Below are 17,941 nucleotides of genomic sequence, written 5' to 3'. Positions count from 1 at the left end.
AACAAGAATTCTTTCAAAGTGTTAATTCTATTCTGCAACAGCAAGCTATTACTCTGCATTGGAAAACAAATAAGACCCTGACTAGCTTCTCAGATACCATACCTTTTAATTGAATAACTTTCTAAAGAAATGCCTGAAGCAACTGATATTATAGTTTGAAGTCATGTTTATTCTGTTATATTTTACTCCAAGAAGACTCATTTATCCTAAATAGAACCCCAAAAGGGTGGCATGGATGTACAAATATTTTTTTAAAAATGTGATCCTGTTGAGATCCCAATATGACATTTTGCAGGTAGCTCTTAGAAATATTAAATAATCAATACATTTTTTTGGAATTTTGAAACCATATTAATTTTTAATCACTTAAAAAAATTAAAATTTGTAACTTTAAAATTTAAAGTAATCATGTGACAGATCATATTAAAGCCCATGAAGTTCTGAAGAGATCAGTATTTTTAGTTTTGAAATATCTCGATTCCGGGCTGAGCTTTTAAGTTTTTTTGTGTAGGCTAAAATTATCCAAAAAAATTGACATTTCAAACCCTCATAACTCAAAAAATGGGATGAGATATATATTAAAAATTACAACTTTAGATTTTAACTTAGCTTTGATCATTCAACACGTGTACATAGCACTGATGAAATTGGAAGACATGCGTTTTTAATGCTTGATGTTTTTATATGTGCTGGAAGCTGCCCAGAGTGGCTGGGGAAGTACATAATATACATAATAAAGCTATGATTGTTGTTGATGATGCTTTTAAATCTCTGCCGGGCTCAAACGCGGCATCCTCCAATGACACAAAATCTACCCACCTTGGAAGAATGGCAGATGAAAGTGATAGACTATATGGAACTGGTGGAAATGACTGGCAGAATCCGAGACCAGGGAGAAGAGTTGGTGGAAGAAGATTGGAAGAAATTTAAAGACTATTTGCAGAAACATTGTAAAATTAACGAATGTTAAAATGATGTTGGATTGAAATGAAACGGCTTTAGCAACAAGGCTAAAAAGAGTATGTAAAAAATGGATTGATAATCAGATGAAAATATGAAGCTATAATATGTTAAGATATAGAATTAAGATAAAAACAAAGAGGGAAAGGATTTGCTGAATTAACCATGTGAACTGGAATACAAAAAAGGGAGGTGTGAGGAGGTCAGGAAACAAGTAAACAAAATATAAGATATGAAAAGATTGATTTTTTTCTTTTTTTAAATTGTTTTTTATTTTCCAGGTATTGTGTATTTTTTTCGTATTTTTTCCTTTTTATTTTGTAATTACTTTCTTTTTTCTGTTTGTAAAACCCCAATAAATATCTTTGGAAAAAACAAACGCGGCATCCTCCTTTCTTTACGCATTCCCGCGCGCGCACTTGGCACCACCGAGGGGTCCCGGGACGCATTCTAGGGCGCGCCGCGGAGAGGAGCGCTTGGAGCCTGCAGCCCGGCCGGGCAAATCCCCGTCGGGAGGACGGATCTTCCGGCCAGGGGGCAGCGCAGGAGACCCGCCCACCGACCCGTCCCTCGCCCTCCTCCGGCATCCGCCCTCGCCGCCTCCCAGCCCGGCAAGAAGAAGGAGCAGCAGCCGGAGCAGCCGGAGCAGCCGCCGCGCCATGCGCCGGAAAGGGGGCGGCCGCTGGCAGGACGAGGCCGCCGACTCCGGAGCCGAGACGGCCGGGTGAGTGAGTCCCCTCCCAGGCGCCGGGGGCTTCTGGTCCCCGGTCCCTTTCCCTCGACTAGGATGCCCATCCGCTTCAGACGGGGATGGGGGTCCCCCTGGACGGGCAGTTGAAGATGCAGCATCGAAGCCAAAGCGCACCAAGCCCTTAAATAGAGGGAAACCCCATAGGTGATCAGCCCCACTCCGGATGCGCTCCTGGTGCGTTTTGGCGCCTCGTCTCGTCCCATCCCTCCCCAAACCCAGTGGCGTAGCGTGGGGGGTGCAGGGGGGGCCGGCCGCACTGGGCACAACATCTGGGGGTTAGGGTTAGGGGGCGCAAATCCACGGGTTAGGGGGCGCAAATCCATGGGTTAGGGGGCGCAAATTACTTGCCTTGCCCCGGGTGCTGACAACCCACGCTACGCCACTGCCCAAACCTCAAATAATGGAGTGGGAAGGGACCCCCAGAGTCATGTAGTCCAAGCCTCTCCCAAACCCCAGATCATGTTGTTGTTGTTTAGTCGTTTAGTCGTGTCCGACTCTTCGTGACCCCATGGACCAGAGAACGCCAGGCACTCCTGTCTTCCACTGCCTCCCGCAGTTTGGTCAGACTCATGCTGGTAACCTCGAAAACACTATCCAACCATCTCATCCTCTGTCGTCCCCTTCTCCTTGTGCCCTCCATCTTTCCCAACATCAGGGTCTTCTCCAGGGAGTCTTCTCTTCTCATGAGGTGGCCAAAGTACTGGAGCCTCAGCTTCACAATCTGTCCTTCCAGTGAGCACTCAGGGCTGATTTCCTTCAGAATGGAGAGGTTTGATCTTCTTGCAGTCCATGGGACTCTCAAGAGTCTCCTCCAGCACCAGAATTCAAAAGCATCAATTCTTCGGCGATCAGCCTTCTTTATGGTCCAGCTCTCACTTCCATACATCACTACTGGGAAAACCATAGCTTTAACTATACGGACCTTTGTTGGCAAGGTGATTTCTCTACTTCTCAAGATGCTGTCTAGGCCTGTCATTGCCCTTCTCCCAAGAAGCAGGCGTCTTTTAATTTCGTGGCTGCTGTCACCATCTGCAGTGATCATGGAGCCCAAGAAAGTAAAATCTCTCACTGCCTCCATTTCTTCCCCTTCTATTTGCCAGGAGGTGATGGGACCAGCAGCCATGATCTTCGTTTTTTTGATGTTGAGCTTCAGACCATATTTTGCACTCTCCTCTTTCACCCTCAATAAAAGGTTCTTTAATTCCTCCTCACTTTCTGCCATCAAGGTTGTGTCATCTGCATATCTGAGGTTGTTGATATTTCTTCCGGCAATCTTAATTCCGGCTAGGGATTCATCCAGCCCAGCCTTTCGCATGATATAGGGAAACCCCATAGGTGATCAGCCCCACTCCGGATTCGCTCCTGGTGCGTTTTGGCGCCTCGTCTCGTCCCATCCCTCCCCAAACCCAGTGGCGTAGCGTGGGGGGTGCAGGGGGGGCCGGCCGCACTGGGCACAACATCTGGGGGTTAGGGTTAGGGGGCGCAAATCCACGGGTTAGGGGGCGCAAATCCATGGGTTAGGGGGCGCAAATTACTTGCCTTGCCCCGGGTGCTGACAACCCACGCTACGCCACTGCCCAAACCTCAAATAATGGAGTGGGAAGGGACCCCCAGAGTCATGTAGTCCAAGCCTCTCCCAAACCCCAGATCATAGAATCATGTAATTGTAAAGGGACCATTGAGGGTCAGTTTAGTCCACCCCCCTTGCCCAACTTGAGACTCGAACTCAGGACTCTGAGATGAAGAGGCTCAGGCTCTACCGACGGAGCCATTCGACTCACACAAATCTTAAGCTTCTGGTTTGATCCCCAAAGTAATGGGGCTTGTGAGCTGTGATTGAGGGATTTGTGCATTCTTGCGTGGGGGGGTGAAGTGTAGGAAATATTAGGAAAAGAAAGTAAATTAATTGAACGTCGAAAGTTTAATGTGGCCTGCCTTTCCAGCTAAGCTCTTCTTCAGGGAAACTTGGACAAATGTTTGATCCTAAAAAAAAAAAGGTGAATGTGATCAAATAGAGGTGAGGATTTTACCTCAAACACAACACCTCTCTGCATGCTTTGTTATAATCAGTGCACAACCATTTTCCTTGCAGAACAGTTTCAGTGGCAGTAGTGATATTGAAAAAATAACCAAAAATTTGGGTAGCTTTTATATGTGGGTATATATAATGTTCTAAAAGGGCCGAGGAGAGAAAGATCTTATATCATTACAAGTACCTTGTTGTTAATAAACTGTCCATATGGGGCATAAAAAGATTTGGGAGCAGGATCCAGGCAGCAGCATAAATTGTAGTTTGGCAATCAGAATAGGCATGTTTAAGGTACATGCACCCTGCAATCCAGAAATGCAATGGAATTCAAGTGTCTCCCAATTTTAGGGCCGTTTCATATTTTATCTTGGGTGCATTTGTTCATTACGACCACATTACAATGTGTTCAGTGATCATTGTGTATGTGCACACATCCCTGTCTACATACTCCCACCATTGTGTGTGCTTGGGCACGTATGTAAGGGATGTGTGTAAGGGATCTGTCTGCATATGGTCTGGGGCATGCAGCACGTTCTAATGTTTTGTGTATGGACAAGCAGGGGAATATATCTGTGCTACAGGTGAAACTCGGAAAATTAGAATATCACGGAAAAGTTCATTTATTTCAGTGATTCAACTTAAAAGGTGAAACTAATATATGAGATAGACTCATGACATGCAAAGCAAGATATGTCAAACCGTTATTTGTTATAATTGTGTACAGCTGATGAAAACCCCAAATTAACAATCTCAGAAAATTAGAATATTAAATGAAATCAGCAAAACAAGGACTGCAAATAGAGCAATATTGGACCTCTGAGAAGTAGAAGCATGCATATGTACTCAGTGCTTGGTTTGGGCCCCTTTTGCGTCAATTACTGCCTCACTGCGACGTGACATGGATGCTGTCAGCCTGTGGCATTGCTGAGGCGTTATGGAAGACCAGGATGCTTCAGTAGCAGCCTTCAGCTCTTCTGCATTGCTCGGTCTCATGTCTCTCATCTTTCTCTTGGCAATGCCCCATAGATTCTCTATGGGGCCAGCGAGTTTGCTGGCCAATCAAGCACAGTAATCCCATGGGCATTGAACCACCATGATCATTACAATTATAACAAATAAAGGCTTGACATATCTCGCTTTGCAGGTCATGAGTCTATCTCACATATTAGTTTCACCTTTTAAGTTGTATTACTGAAATAAATGAACTTTTCCACGATATTCTAATTTTCCAAGTTTCACCTGTACGTGTAACCTGTCCCACAATTTTCATTTTCAACCAAGATGGTTCATAATCATCTTATGAACCAAAGAAGCAGACTGTTCATGCAGCATGTAATAGTCAAAGCATATTTTTGCAGCTAGAGGTATCTTTCGGGGGGGCAGGAGGGGGGAGCTGTAAGGCTTCATCCATGCAAAAAATTGTGATTACAACATTAGAGTAGGAGCTTGTAATTGGAAATCCACTCATACATGCAGAATAAATAGTGCCCCCAACCAACTTATTTCAAGGAAGTTAAAGACCTTGCTTCTGCATGGACCATATTGTACTATCTGCTGTTTTCTGCTATTTTAAAACTGCATTTATAGCCTTCCTTTCTCCAAGGAACTCGTAGCATCATACATGGTTCTCCCCCTAACCTCCTGAGGACTGTGAGATTCAGCAGACTGAGAGATGGTGACTGGTCCAAAGACACCTTCATAGCTGAGTGGAGATTTGAACCCGGGTCTCCCAGGGGCTAGCTTGACACTCTAACCATAATGACATAACCTAAGTCCCCATTGTTCGCCAGCCCTACTGAACTTAACATTATTATTTATTTATTTTTACTGCAGGTCAGAATATAGCTGTGTGTCATCTTCAAGCAGTGAGTATAATTTTGTTCTTCTGTTAAAGGTAAAGGGACCCCTGACCATTAGGTCAAGTCGCGACCGACTCTGGGGTTGCGGTGCTGATCTCGCTTTATTGGCCGAGGGAGCCGGCGTACAACTTCCGGGTCATGTAGCCAGCATGATTAAGCCGCTTCTGGCAAACCAGAGCAGCGCACGGAAACGCCGTTTACCTTCCCACCGGAGTGGTACCTGTTTATCTACTTGCACTTTGACATGCTTTTGAACTGCTAGGTTGGCAGGAGCAGGGACCGAACAATGGGAGCTCACCCCGGTGCGGGGATTCGAACCGCCGACGTTCTGATCGGCAAGTCCTAGGCTCTGTGGTTTAACCCACAGCACCACCCGCATCCCTGTTCTTCTGTTAGTGTCCACTTAATGAAGCCGTAGCTACCTGTGGGAAGCTTTGGGGACAGGGCCAGTCCACCCTCAGGCTGCGGCAGATGCAGTCTCCAAGAAATACATCACCCACTGCTGCTGGTGCCAAAATGTCTTGGCCCGGCCCTGTTTGGGATGCAAGGCAGGGGGAGAATACAGTGGTACCTCGGGTTACAGACGCTTCAGGTTACAGACGCTTCAGGTTCATAGCTGTTAACCTTCCCTTTTTTGCCACTGCTATCCCAGATTGTGAGATATCCCGTAGACTGTCCCCGGGACAGGTGAGGCTGCTGATCCCTTATTTTAAAATCCGAAAGTTGACAGCTATGTTCAGGTTACAGTCTCCACTAACCCAGAAATAGTACCTCAGGTTAAGAACTTTGCTTCAGGATGAGAACAGAAATCGTGCTCCGGCGGCGCAGCAGCAGCGGGAGGCCCCATTAGCTAAAGTGGTGCTTCAAGTTAAGAACAGTTTCAGGTTAAGAACGGACCTCCAGAATGAATTAAGTTCTTAACCTGAGATACCACTGTATGTGGGTGGGGAGCCTTTACTGAACTAGTATGGAGGAAGAAAGATTGTCTGAAAAGGGAGGAACATTCGCTAATAGGAAGGGGCTTTAGGCTGCAATCCTTACCTGGGAGTATTGAAGTAACAGGGGCTCACTTCATGTACAGTGGTGCCTCGCAAGACAAAATTAATCCGTTCCGTGAGGCTCTTCGTATAGCGGTTTTTTCGTCTTGCGAAGCAAGCCCATTGACAGCTTAGCAGATTAGCGCTATTAGCGGTTTAGCGGCTTTTAGCGGATCAGCTGATAAGCGGCTTATCAGCAGATCAGCTGATAAGCGGCTTAGGGCTTAGGAAAAGGGGGGGGGAGAGGGAAAAAACCCCGCAGGAACTCGCAAGACATTTTCGTCTTGCGAAGCAAGCCCATAGGGAAATTCGTTTTGCGAAGTGCCTCCAAAACGGAAAACCCCTTTCGTCTAGCGGGTTTTCCGTCTTGCGAGGTGTTCGTCTTGCGGGGCACCACTGTACTTACTTCAAGTACACATGTATAGGCTAGTAAGTGCGTGCCTCTGCATAGTCAAGAATTTCAGGCCAGTTTGGGCAAGCCACGATTTTCGTTGCTGGTGGACCTTTCACTGAGATTTGTGTGGCACTTAATGACGACAGTCAAACACAGACTGGGAAGGGACCCAAACTGTGTGGTACATGTGTTGCAGCCATGGTGGCACAGAGGCATGTATGACTCGTCTTCTCCATCCCAGCTCAGTCTCAGAAGCTACTCAGTATTGTGCTTTGGAAAGAAAATTCCAGTGCCTAACTTGGGGGTAGCCAAAAGGGTGCTCCCCAAATGTCATTGGACCACAACTCCCATCATCCTGAAGATTGGCCATGCTGGCTGTGACTGATGGGAGTTAGAGTACAACAATATCTGGCTGCCCCCTGGTAACCTATCCAGTGTGGAGTGTGTGCCCCTATTGTTGGAGACTCTGTTGTGGCTGGTGAAAAGGCCACCCATTATGGAGGGGACTTTCTAGTGGGAAATCAGTGGCACTCCAGCTCCCATCAGCCCTAGCCAGCATGGCCAATGGTCAGGGATGATGGGAAGTGTAGTCCAACACTCTTTCAGCCGACAGCAGAATGAATTGGGTGATTTCATCCAAGGCTGAACCCGAGGTTCCATCAGGAAGGCTCTGGAATGGTGAAAAGTGATTAGTCTGACACAACCGACAGAGCAAACTTTGTTTCCTGTCTTTTGACTGTCCTAGAAATGCATATTTTCAGGGCTAGGATGTTGAGAAGACTCCATTGTCCTGTCAGATAATTGCTTCTTGAGATTACAGGTCCATATTGCATAAGCTCTCTTTGTGTGATAGAGCAGTTAAATTGCCCTGCTTTGATTTTGCCCACTGACCTTGAGGGATGCTGGGGCTCAGTTATTAGGGAGTGTGTTATTTCTGCACTTGAGGCTGCTGAGAATAGTTTGACCATTACTGCCAACACGGTAGTGTCTTCTTCTGCGTCTTAATCATTGGGCGTCACCCTAGTTTTTAGAGGAGCTGACACACACACACACACACAGCAGCGAGACAGAAGACTAGCTCACCCGCCTCTGGACATATTAGCCTGAAAATGAGTACGCATTATGAGGAAGTTTTGGTTCCTTTCCATACCAGAGCCCATTAGAGGCTCTGCTCTTCTGCAGTCAACTGGAAGCAAAATTAAAATTGTGTTTCTGGAAAGGTTGCCACAAAGGGAATGCGTGCCGCAGGCTAACCAAGGCTTCCCACCCTGTTATGTAATAATGAAGTGAAATATTTATCTCAATTCCAGAGAAAACAACTAGGGTAGAAATGACACAGCAGCAAATAAATCAACACACCTACTTGTCATTGTTGCTGTAAAGTACTTTCCTTTATAACCTTCCCAGATAATGAGAGAGTGGACTGGTGAACTCAGGCTGTCACCGAGGCTTTTTGCGATGACAGTAACCAGTTTGCACATTCTTTGCTTTGGCTGTACTTGGGTGCTGCTAGTGTGACCATGGTTTCAGGATTTCTGTTATTTGTTGTTGTTTAGTCGTTTAGTCGTGTCCGACTCTTTGTGACCCCCTGGACCAGAGCACGCCAGGCACTCCTGTCTTCCACTGCCTCCCGCAGTTTGGTCAAACTCATGTTCGTAGCTTCGAGAACACTGTCCAACCATCTCATCCTCTGTCGTCCCCTTCTCCTTGTGCCCTCCATCTTTCCCAACATCAGGGTCTTTCCCAGGGAGTCTTCTCTTCTCATGAGGTAGCCAAAGTCTTGGAGCCTCAGCTTCACGATCTGTCCTTCCAGTGAGCACTCAGGGCTGATTTCAGAATGGAGAGGTTTGATCTTTTTGCAGTCCATGGGACTCTCAAGAGTCTCCTCCAGCACCATAATTCAAAAGCATCCATTCTTCGGCGATCAGCCTTCTTTGTGGTCCAGCTCTCACTTCCATACATCACTACTGGGAAAACCATAGCTTTAACTATACAGACCTTTGTTGGCAAGGTGATGTCTCTGCTTTTTTGTGTTATTAGAGGTTCTGAAATGTTCTTTCCCCTGATACTAATTTCAGTTGATAGTGCCAATAAAGGCAGAAGTTTGCTTGGAGGCATCCGCTCTGCTCCGCCTCCACAGTTGCTGGAAACTGCAGGAAGAGAAAATGCTGTTGTGCATCTAGTTGGCCACTTTGAGAACAAGATGCTTGACTACATGGGCCATTCATTGGCTGGATCTAGTGGCGGAGAAACCCTCTCCGGCACCTGGGGTGGGAAACCACGCAAGCGGCATTCCGTACAGAGTGCTCACGCACAGCAGCCCGTACGGTCGCTGTGCGAGAGCAGCAGCCCTTATGGATGCCACATGAGTGCGCCCTTGGCTGCTCTACAGCTGGGGGGAGGCAGGGGCCATCTTGTCACCCCCCCAAGTGGCACCCAGGGCGTCCGACCCCCCACTTCATATGCCCCTGGCTAGATCCACAGGTTCTCCTTATGTTCATTTGGGTAAGTGCTTGTGAGCTGGAGCAATATTTATTGTAGCTAATGAAAACCAGGCAGAAGAAGCTGGATCGTCCATTGCCTATACCTTATAAGAAGTGTAGGCAGCAATAATGGCTCAAGTTTGTGATTGTTTGGACCCAGTGCTAGGAATTAGCCAGGCGTGTTTGGCGAGTGGTGTGGGTCCAATTGCGACCACATGGAGATCTCTGGATGCCACGTTGACAACTGGGGAAAGCAAAATGTCACTTACAGAAGGGCTGGATCTAGACACACCAAAGAAGCGTTGCAGTTAAATGCGTCGTAAACTTTGTATGAGAAATCGAGTTGGCAAAAACAGAACGCCACAGCGCCACCTGGTGTCACAGTGCTTTAATGCATATACAATGCGTATAAAGCGCTTTTTCTTTGCCAAGGTAGGTGAGTCCAAGGATCTGAAATAGTTTCCTTGAAGACTGAATTTGTTTTATTCTGGATTGCAATGTGTTGTAAACTGCTTTGAGTCCCCCCCCCCTTTAAAATATAAAGTGGTATAGAAATGAAATTAATAATAATAATAATAATAATAATAATAATAATAATAATAACCCATTGCAAAAAAAATAACTAAAGCAGCACCTAGGCATACCATTATGGCGACCGCAACCTAGGTTTAAGGTGCCATTTGTCAATTAGATTCTATATCTGAGTTTCTAACACAGTTTGGATCAACTTACTGAATAGAGAGAGTGCTGTTGTGCTCAGAGTCCTGCTTCTCCACTGCGAGAAGAAGACGTTGGACTAGGTGGGACTTTGGCTGGGAGTTGCAGCTCTGTACAGGCCTTACTTTCAGCACCCTTAACAAACTACAGTTCCCAGGATTCTTTGGGGTAAACCATGATGGGTAACAAGAGTGCCTTAAGTGCATGGTGTAGAGGTGACCGTGGTCTTCATCTGAATTTATTTGCACATTTCTACTTTGAGGGATGCTTTCAGTGTCTTGTGTGTTTCTAAGCTTCTCATTCCCTGCCGCCACGTTGTAAATGGTTGTGACATCTGTCAAAGTGGTTACACCTCCAGGAGTGAAGCACAAAAGGATCATCTCACTCGCGGCTTCTCTGCTGACCTACATGCAGCAAGCTGGGTTGCTAGATATACTGTAGTTTAAGTTGGTTTCCAGTTTAACTTCAAAGTCCATGCCAAATTTAGAGGTTTTGCTGTTGTCTTCTTCTTCATTCTGTTAGCTGGAGGGTTAAAAGTGTCAGTTCACATTGAAAGAGATTTGCAAAAATCACTGTGAGCTATTTTAATTATACTGACTGAAGTGATACATTTTTGCTTCGCATCAAAGGCAGAACCGCTGGTCATCTCTGTGTGGCAAGCAGATGAATGATCTGAAGTGACATTGCCCATGTTTGCGTAAAAGAGGACAACTTGTTGGCCATTCTTTGCCTGTTTGGCATTCTGGCTTGTGGGTATGGCATCGTACCACCTTCTTGAGACTTTTGGCAGGATATCGCAAATGGTTCCTCCTCTGGAATGCCTAGATGGATGGAATAGCCTTCTTTCCTCCTTTCCCAACTTATTTCTTGCTCCATCTATCCAGCTGATGAAATTCTGTGCTCTACCTCTTCCTTAGTCTTCCTGAGCATTGAAGAGATGTTTACCTCAGATTCTGAAGCCTGCTTAGGCAGCAGCTCCTGATGTAGGCTTCAGAATTAATGAGATGGAACTGAGCAGCCAGAACACACATCAGTTTAAAATGAAGAGAAGTTCTCTCCTTGCCGGCAGCCAGTCCTTTATTATGTTACTGAATTTGGGGTTTGAGTGTCTCACTGGGTGGCTGAGGCTATTTCAGTTAGCGGCACAGGGAAATCTGTCTGGGATGCTGTTTACTCCATCAGGAATATTGTTTACTTAGGCACCATTGGACCAGACACACTTCAACCCTGAGAGCCTAGTGGTCCAGATATGTCTTGGAACAGGATTGGCAGTTATGGGTGCTGTAATGGTTCTATGGGGTTGCTCATGCGTAAATCGGCGCCACACTTGGCAGAGTTACCTGGGTGAACCCTTTCTGTCCGGACAGCCACTCACCCGTGGCTGTCTCAATCGCTGGCAGAATCCGTCAGTGGGCGTTTCTTGGAACTTCTTCCAGCAAAGAAGCTCTTTGACGCCTATCCGCCTACTCTCCCTGCGCGGAAGCCTTCTGCACAGGGAGGGTGTGGGCAGCGGAGGACCCGTGCTCTCCCCGCTGGTCTCCGGCGAGGAGTCATGGAGCCACCTCACCGATTCCCCCATCTGCCCCCCTTCTCCACTAGTGTTACACTGATTTCCTTCCCCAGAAGATGGGCTGCTTCTCTCCCTCCCGGTACGCTCTCCGGAATCCCTCTGGAGCCCTCCCTCTCCCTCTGGCAGTTCCCTGACAGGTTATCTGACGTATGCAGATTTATGATGGAGACGTGGACTGAATTCTCTGTTTGGGACCCAAACCTGTGGCAAGTATGGCCCAATATGGATTCCAAGGGGTTGTATTCAAAGACCATATAACACCGGTCTTCAAAGACCTACACTGGCTCCCAGTACGTTTCCGAGCACAATTCAAAGTGTTGGTGCTGACCTTTAAAGCCCTAAACGGCCTCGGTCCAGTATACCTGAAGGAGCATCTCCACCTCCATCGTTCTGCCCGGACGCTGAGGTCCAGTGCCAAGGGCCTTCTGGCGGTTCCCTTGCTGCGATAAGCCAAGTTACAGGGAACCAGGCAGAGGGCCTTCTCAGTGGTGGCACCCACCCTGTGGAACGCCCTCCCACCAGATGTCAAAGAGAAAAATAACTACCAAACTTTTAGAAGACATCTGAAGGCAGCCCTGTTTAGGGAAGCTTTTAATGTTTAATAGGTTATTGTATTTTAGAGTTTTGTTGGAAGCCAACCAGAGATGGGTGGGGGTATAATAAATTATTATTATTATTATTATTATTATTATTATTATTATTAATTATTAATGCTTTGCAGGAGTGAAATGACTTCTTGCTCAAAGGGAGTCCCCCTCCACACACCCTAACTCTGTTATGGGGGTTCCCCAACCCTTTGGAGCAGATTTGGGGACAGTGTGGGGTGTGTGCAGGGGGAAGAAATGGTGGGGGGAGTCCTATTGCACAAGTGGAAGTTCTTCCATTTGCTCATTTAGTTACTTGAAAACCACACCTTTTTAGAAAACTGAATGTAAACCGTTGCAAACCAAACCAAAATGACTGGGATTTCCCCCTCCTCCATTCAGGTGAACTTTCTGTGGAGGGTGTACAGGATCCGTTCCTTCTTAGCATGCACCTAATTGCAGACCCAGGAGACTCCGGTGTCCTCCAGCAAGCCATCGATAGCCTATTGGCATGGGTCCACCCAGATCTCCAACTCTTCCGCGTTTCGGAAAGGAGGAAACCAAGGAAGCCCGACAAGGCCATCGTCTCCCAGCCAGCCCTTGCAGTAATCCTCTTTCTGAAGGAAGAGTACGATGAGGAGCCGATCCTGCAACTTCACGAGTCCTTTCAAAGGCCACCCTGGCATTACCACCACACGGAACAGGTTCATGGCAACTTCCTCCCTTACATGCCAGGCAGCCAGGACTTTTTCACCTTGGCACCGGGCACTCCTCTGTGGGCCATACGGCCAGTGCATTATGGGAAGGAAATAATCCGCTTCACCATCTACTGCAGGAATGAAAAATTTGCCAGCGTTATGAAGCTCTACGAACTCATTCTGAGAAGACGGGTTTGTCAGAAAAAGGCAGGCTTTTGTGTGTTCCCTGTCTATTCCAGTGTGGATATTGATATTCAGTTGTCCTTAAAGAGGCTTCCTAAAGGCCATGTGCCAAGTCCCACAGAGTCAGCGCTGCTGGAATTCCGAGTAAAAGATATTGAGCAGCTCATGTCTCTCTTGCCTAATCCTTGCAGCCGGATCAGTGAAGGCAGGTGGCAAACGGAAGATCCTGATGGGAACAAGATCCTCCTGCAGGTATTTCTTAGCACCCCTAAATCTCCATGTGGCATTTGGGAATGCAGATTTTAAGTTGCCATGCATGGGGTGGGTGGTGGGAATCAGAATGTGTTTGAACGATATGCAGCATAATTCTGTGTAAAGTTTCCTTGGAAATAAGTAGTATTAAGTTCCATCAGAAAAGTCCCTACTTTTGTTTCCAGACTGAAATGATCTGCCTACATATTGTCCATGTAATAAATATTTACTATGGTCTAGTGAGCTCCCTGTAACACCAGTATGAATTGTTTCATACTAATCACCATCGTTTTACTGTTGTTAGCCGCTCTGAGCCCGGCTTCGGCTGTGGAGGGCGGGATATAAATAAATTTTTTATTATTATTATTATTATTATTATTATTATTATTATTATTATTATGGTGTGGACTGGGGTGATGGTGGCAACACACCAGAGGGTGAATAAAGTTTATTGTCCCTTAGCACAATTCACATATATTTCTCTAATTTGAAAGATCCATCACTTCCAATTCTAAACTTTCACTTTGAACCTTATGGACTGCAGAAAGTAGAAGACTTGTGTAAACAGAAAGAACCTTGTCAACTCTTTTCCATGTTAGTTTGTTCCTGGGCTGACTGTATATTTTTCCACAATCTGTCAGATTTTTTTACTGTGCATGATGGAGGAATTCAAAAATGGCAAGAAGCCAAAGGCCTAGTTCACATGTAAACCATGAATGTGGGAACTGAATGTGGGAACAAAAATCACAGCCACATTGCTCATCCCCTAGGCCTGGTACTGCTGGATTACTCCCTGGAGCTAAGCCGTGGTGTGGCTTAGAGTTACGTGTGAACCTTGACAAACCACGAACCCAAGTTCAGATGTAGCACTAAACCAAACCATGGCTCATCTTTGTGTCAGCAGGACTGAGGAAGGAGGGAAATGGCTGCAATTTTTGCCATGAATACACACATGCTCATATGTCCATGCTTAGCCATGGTTTCCTTAAGATTAGAGGTAAAAGGGGCTAAAGGTTGTTTTATGCAAAGATCTTTCAGCTGTGTTACAGGAACAATAACATTGTAACTACAGTGGTACCTCCGGTTACATACGCTTCAGGTTACATACGCTTCAGGTTACAGACTCCACTAACCCAGAAATAGTGCTTCAGGTTAAGAACTTTGCTTCAGGATGAGAACAGAAATTGTGCTCCAGTGGCGCGGCGGCAGCAGGAGGCCCCATTTGCTAAAGTGGTGCTTCAGGTTAAGAACAGTTTCAGGTTAAGAACAGATCTCCGGAACGAATTAAGTACTTAACCCGAGGTACCACTGTACATTTGATTTGATTAGTCAACAGGCAACACTCTTAGGATGATATTGGCAAAGTACTTTCAAAGGACGAAGAATATAGAATAGATGTGTTCTTGGCTGCAGATTGTGGTTAGTCAGGAGATTGTGTAGTCATGAGTCCAGGTTTAGTTAACATGCTAAGCCAAACCGTGGTTTAGCTCAGTATGGGAGCAAAAGCAAAGTGCTGCAAGCTGTACTTAAGATAGCACAGTTGGTAAAGCATGGAATTCTGAATTTCTGGGTCGTGGGTTCAAGCCCAATGTTGGGCAGAAGATTTCTGCATCGCTGAACTAGATGATCCCCTCCAACTAGATGATCCCCTCCAACTCTCCAATCCTATGATTCTATGTTTGCATGGTCCTGGTAAGCCATAAACCAAGCTGTTGTAGAAATGATTCCTAAAAACAGAAAGTTGAAAATTATTTCCTATCAGTTTCTCAGGCACTCTTGACACACAAGTTGTAATAAGGTGCTTAACTTTGGAAACAATTCGTTCAGCAGCAGATTCTTTTTCTACCGTTTAATCAGGCAACCTGTGGAACTTTATGGAAGTAGCTGAGTCTGGTATAAAACGTAGCAGGATAGCATCATTTGATTCTAAGGCTTATGTGCATTTAGTAGGAATAGTGGGAAACCTTGGGAAATTGGTGCAAGATTTTTGAAGGATGTGGATATGTTTACTTTTAGAGAATGGTATAGTTGCTAGGCTTTGCGTCCTCTAGACCACAGTGCAATCAGAATAAACTGGTGCGACGTCTGGCAACTGTGCAGCTCTGTTTAAGACAGAAACAGTTCTTTATTGCCTTGCTGATATAAGTGTATCAGTTTGTACATAGAGCTTTTGTTATTAGAACTGCAGACTCCAGTTGAGTCCATGTTCCTTGTGCTCTTTGCTTCTGACTCATTCTGCAGAAAACAAGCAGTTCTCTGTCGGCACTAAATGGCCCTGCAGAAACCAAAAATATAAAGGAGAAAGAAAAGGCAACAGTGCAGTAGTGGTTCTTTTCCTTAAACCAGCTGGAGGATTTTATCCCTGGAGAGGGTAGTTCTCCAAAGCGGGAAATAAGATTTCTCCGCTATGCTTGTTATTTATAAGCTAGTTATTTCCATGCCACCATTTAAGAAAGAAGAAAAGGCTTGGGCTTTGTATATTAGCAGTGTTAATCTGTTGTAGGATACAAGTTCTGATTCTGCAGTGCAATCCAATGCATGCCTACTCAGAAGCAATTAACATTTAATTTAACAAGACTTACACCAAGGTAAACAGTAGCCTTCATCAACTTGGTACATTTCTCATGTTTTCCACTACATCTCCCCTGAGGTCCAGGCACCCCAGACAATTACTGTTACTGATTAATGCAACCAGTGGCCATTTGATAATTCAGCTCTGGAAATAAATGTTTGGCGTTCATGTGACCTCCTCCCTTTTCATCCCTCTTCTTCACAGCAGGCCCAGTATAGGAAGTGTGGTAAGCTGGACAAGTTTTGCTCGCCATCTCCTGCAAGGCACCTTCCAAGTTTTCTTCCCCAAAGCAGCAGATGGACTCTCAACAAAGCCAGTGATCCTTCAAAACCAGTTTATTCCATTGCGTTTCACCATGCCAGTCTGTGCCTTGGCGTTTCCCAGCAGGACTTGAGAAATCACAACCAAGCACTTTCCACCAGAAGACCCGGTGGAGCCTCTGCCAACTCATTTCAGCAAAGCAAGTCTCTTGCTTGCTTGCCCACAATGCGCTCTTCCCTGGTCCCCAAATCTTTTCATTTTAGCGAACCAAATTCCTTAAGCACTTTCTCTTCTGGGCACAGGACAAGAAGCAGAGTTAACATTGATGACTTGGAGGGAGTTCAGGAGACTGATGTGGACACAGGAATGAAACTTGCCTTCGCTGATCTATCTGTGGTCTCGGCTTATTCAGTTTCAGATGGGTTCAGTAGTGACGTGGAAGCAAAGACTAAGTATCCTACACAAGGGCAAAGTGTCAAGAGATTTAAGGAACCTGGCTCGCGACGAAGATCCGCATCAACCAAGTGTAACATCTTTGAATTATCTTCCGGCTCGCTTCCTTTTCCTTTTGATTGGTTTTCCAGCTCTTCAGAGTCACATTCAGGTTCTCCTTCAGCAGGTTCCTTTGAGATAAAATGTTTGCCAAGAGGAACCGTTTTCCCTTTTGCTGACAGCAGAACAACTGGTGGTGGAAAAAGCAACGAAGAAGAATTCTACATCTGAACCTGTATGTATGTGTGTGTGTGTGTGTGTGTGAGAGAGAGAGAGAGAGAGAGAGAGAGAGAGAGAGAGAGAAAGAGAGAGAGAGAGAGAGAGATAAAGAGAAAGCTATTTTCTTTAAGTGCTTGGTTAATGAGCCTGTTTCCACCCTGCGCCCAAGACCTGTGTGCTGCCCTGGGGTCTTGTGGCAAGTGTGTATGTTTAATTTCATTTCACTTTTAATTGGTACACCGCCTTTCTATATTACTATACACAAGGTGGTTTGCAAGCTGAAGAAACAACAAAATAGGCAGCAAAGATCACAAACCTAATAACAATCTGATCCAATAATCAAAACATAATTTTAAAATGAGTAGCTTACATCAAATAAAGCAATATTCAATAATCCATTAGAATATAATAGTAAACAGTAAAATTAAATGTCAGCGAATAATAATTAAACAGTTTACACTTAACAATCACAATAAAGAATGACTAAACTATAATATGCGGGTGGCACATTGGGATGCGGGTGGCGTTGTGGGTTAAACCACAGAGCCTAGGGCTTGCCAATCAGAAGGTTGGTGGTTTGAATCCTCGTGATGGGGTGAGCTCCCATTGTTCGGTCCCAGCTTCTGCCAACCAAGCAGTTCAAAAGCACGTCAAAGTGCAAGTAGATAAATAGGTACCACTCCGGTGGGAAGGTAAACGGGCGTTTCTGTGCGCTGCTCTGGTTCGCCAGAAGCGGCTTAATCATGCTGGCCACATGACCCAGAAGCTGTCTGCGGGCAAACACCAGTTCCCTCAGCCAGTAAAGCGAGATGAGTGCCACAACCCCAGAGTTGTTCGCTACTGGACCTAACGGTCAGGGGTCCCTTTACCTTTAAACTAT

At 45.7% G+C, this 17,941-nt stretch overlaps 1 protein-coding gene across 2 annotated transcripts; it reads left to right on the top strand.

Moving 5' to 3' along the window:
- The first annotated feature begins 1,583 nt into the window (after positions 1-1,583).
- On the top strand, positions 1,584-17,709 carry FAM124A (family with sequence similarity 124 member A). 2 transcript variants are annotated; one of them, XM_079969909.1, is made up of 4 exons: positions 1,584-1,684; positions 5,574-5,605; positions 12,787-13,517; positions 16,294-17,709. In XM_079969909.1, the coding sequence occupies exons 1-4, from the start codon at positions 1,620-1,622 to the stop codon at positions 17,071-17,073; spliced, it is 1,608 nt and encodes a 535-aa protein (XP_079826035.1). In that variant the 5' UTR covers positions 1,584-1,619; the 3' UTR covers positions 17,074-17,709. The 2 variants fall into 2 exon arrangements, with proteins under 2 accessions (XP_079826035.1, XP_079826034.1); XM_079969908.1 differs by lacking the exons at positions 1,584-1,684; positions 5,574-5,605 and adding an exon at positions 9,189-9,300.
- The last annotated feature ends 232 nt before the right edge of the window (positions 17,710-17,941 follow it).

This window comes from Podarcis cretensis (genome assembly GCF_951804945.1).
Source record: "Podarcis cretensis genome assembly, chromosome: 3".
Classification (NCBI taxonomy): domain Eukaryota; kingdom Metazoa; phylum Chordata; class Lepidosauria; order Squamata; family Lacertidae; genus Podarcis; species Podarcis cretensis.
Note: the sequence above shows the minus strand (reverse complement) of the source record. Positions and strands in the feature narration are given on the sequence as shown.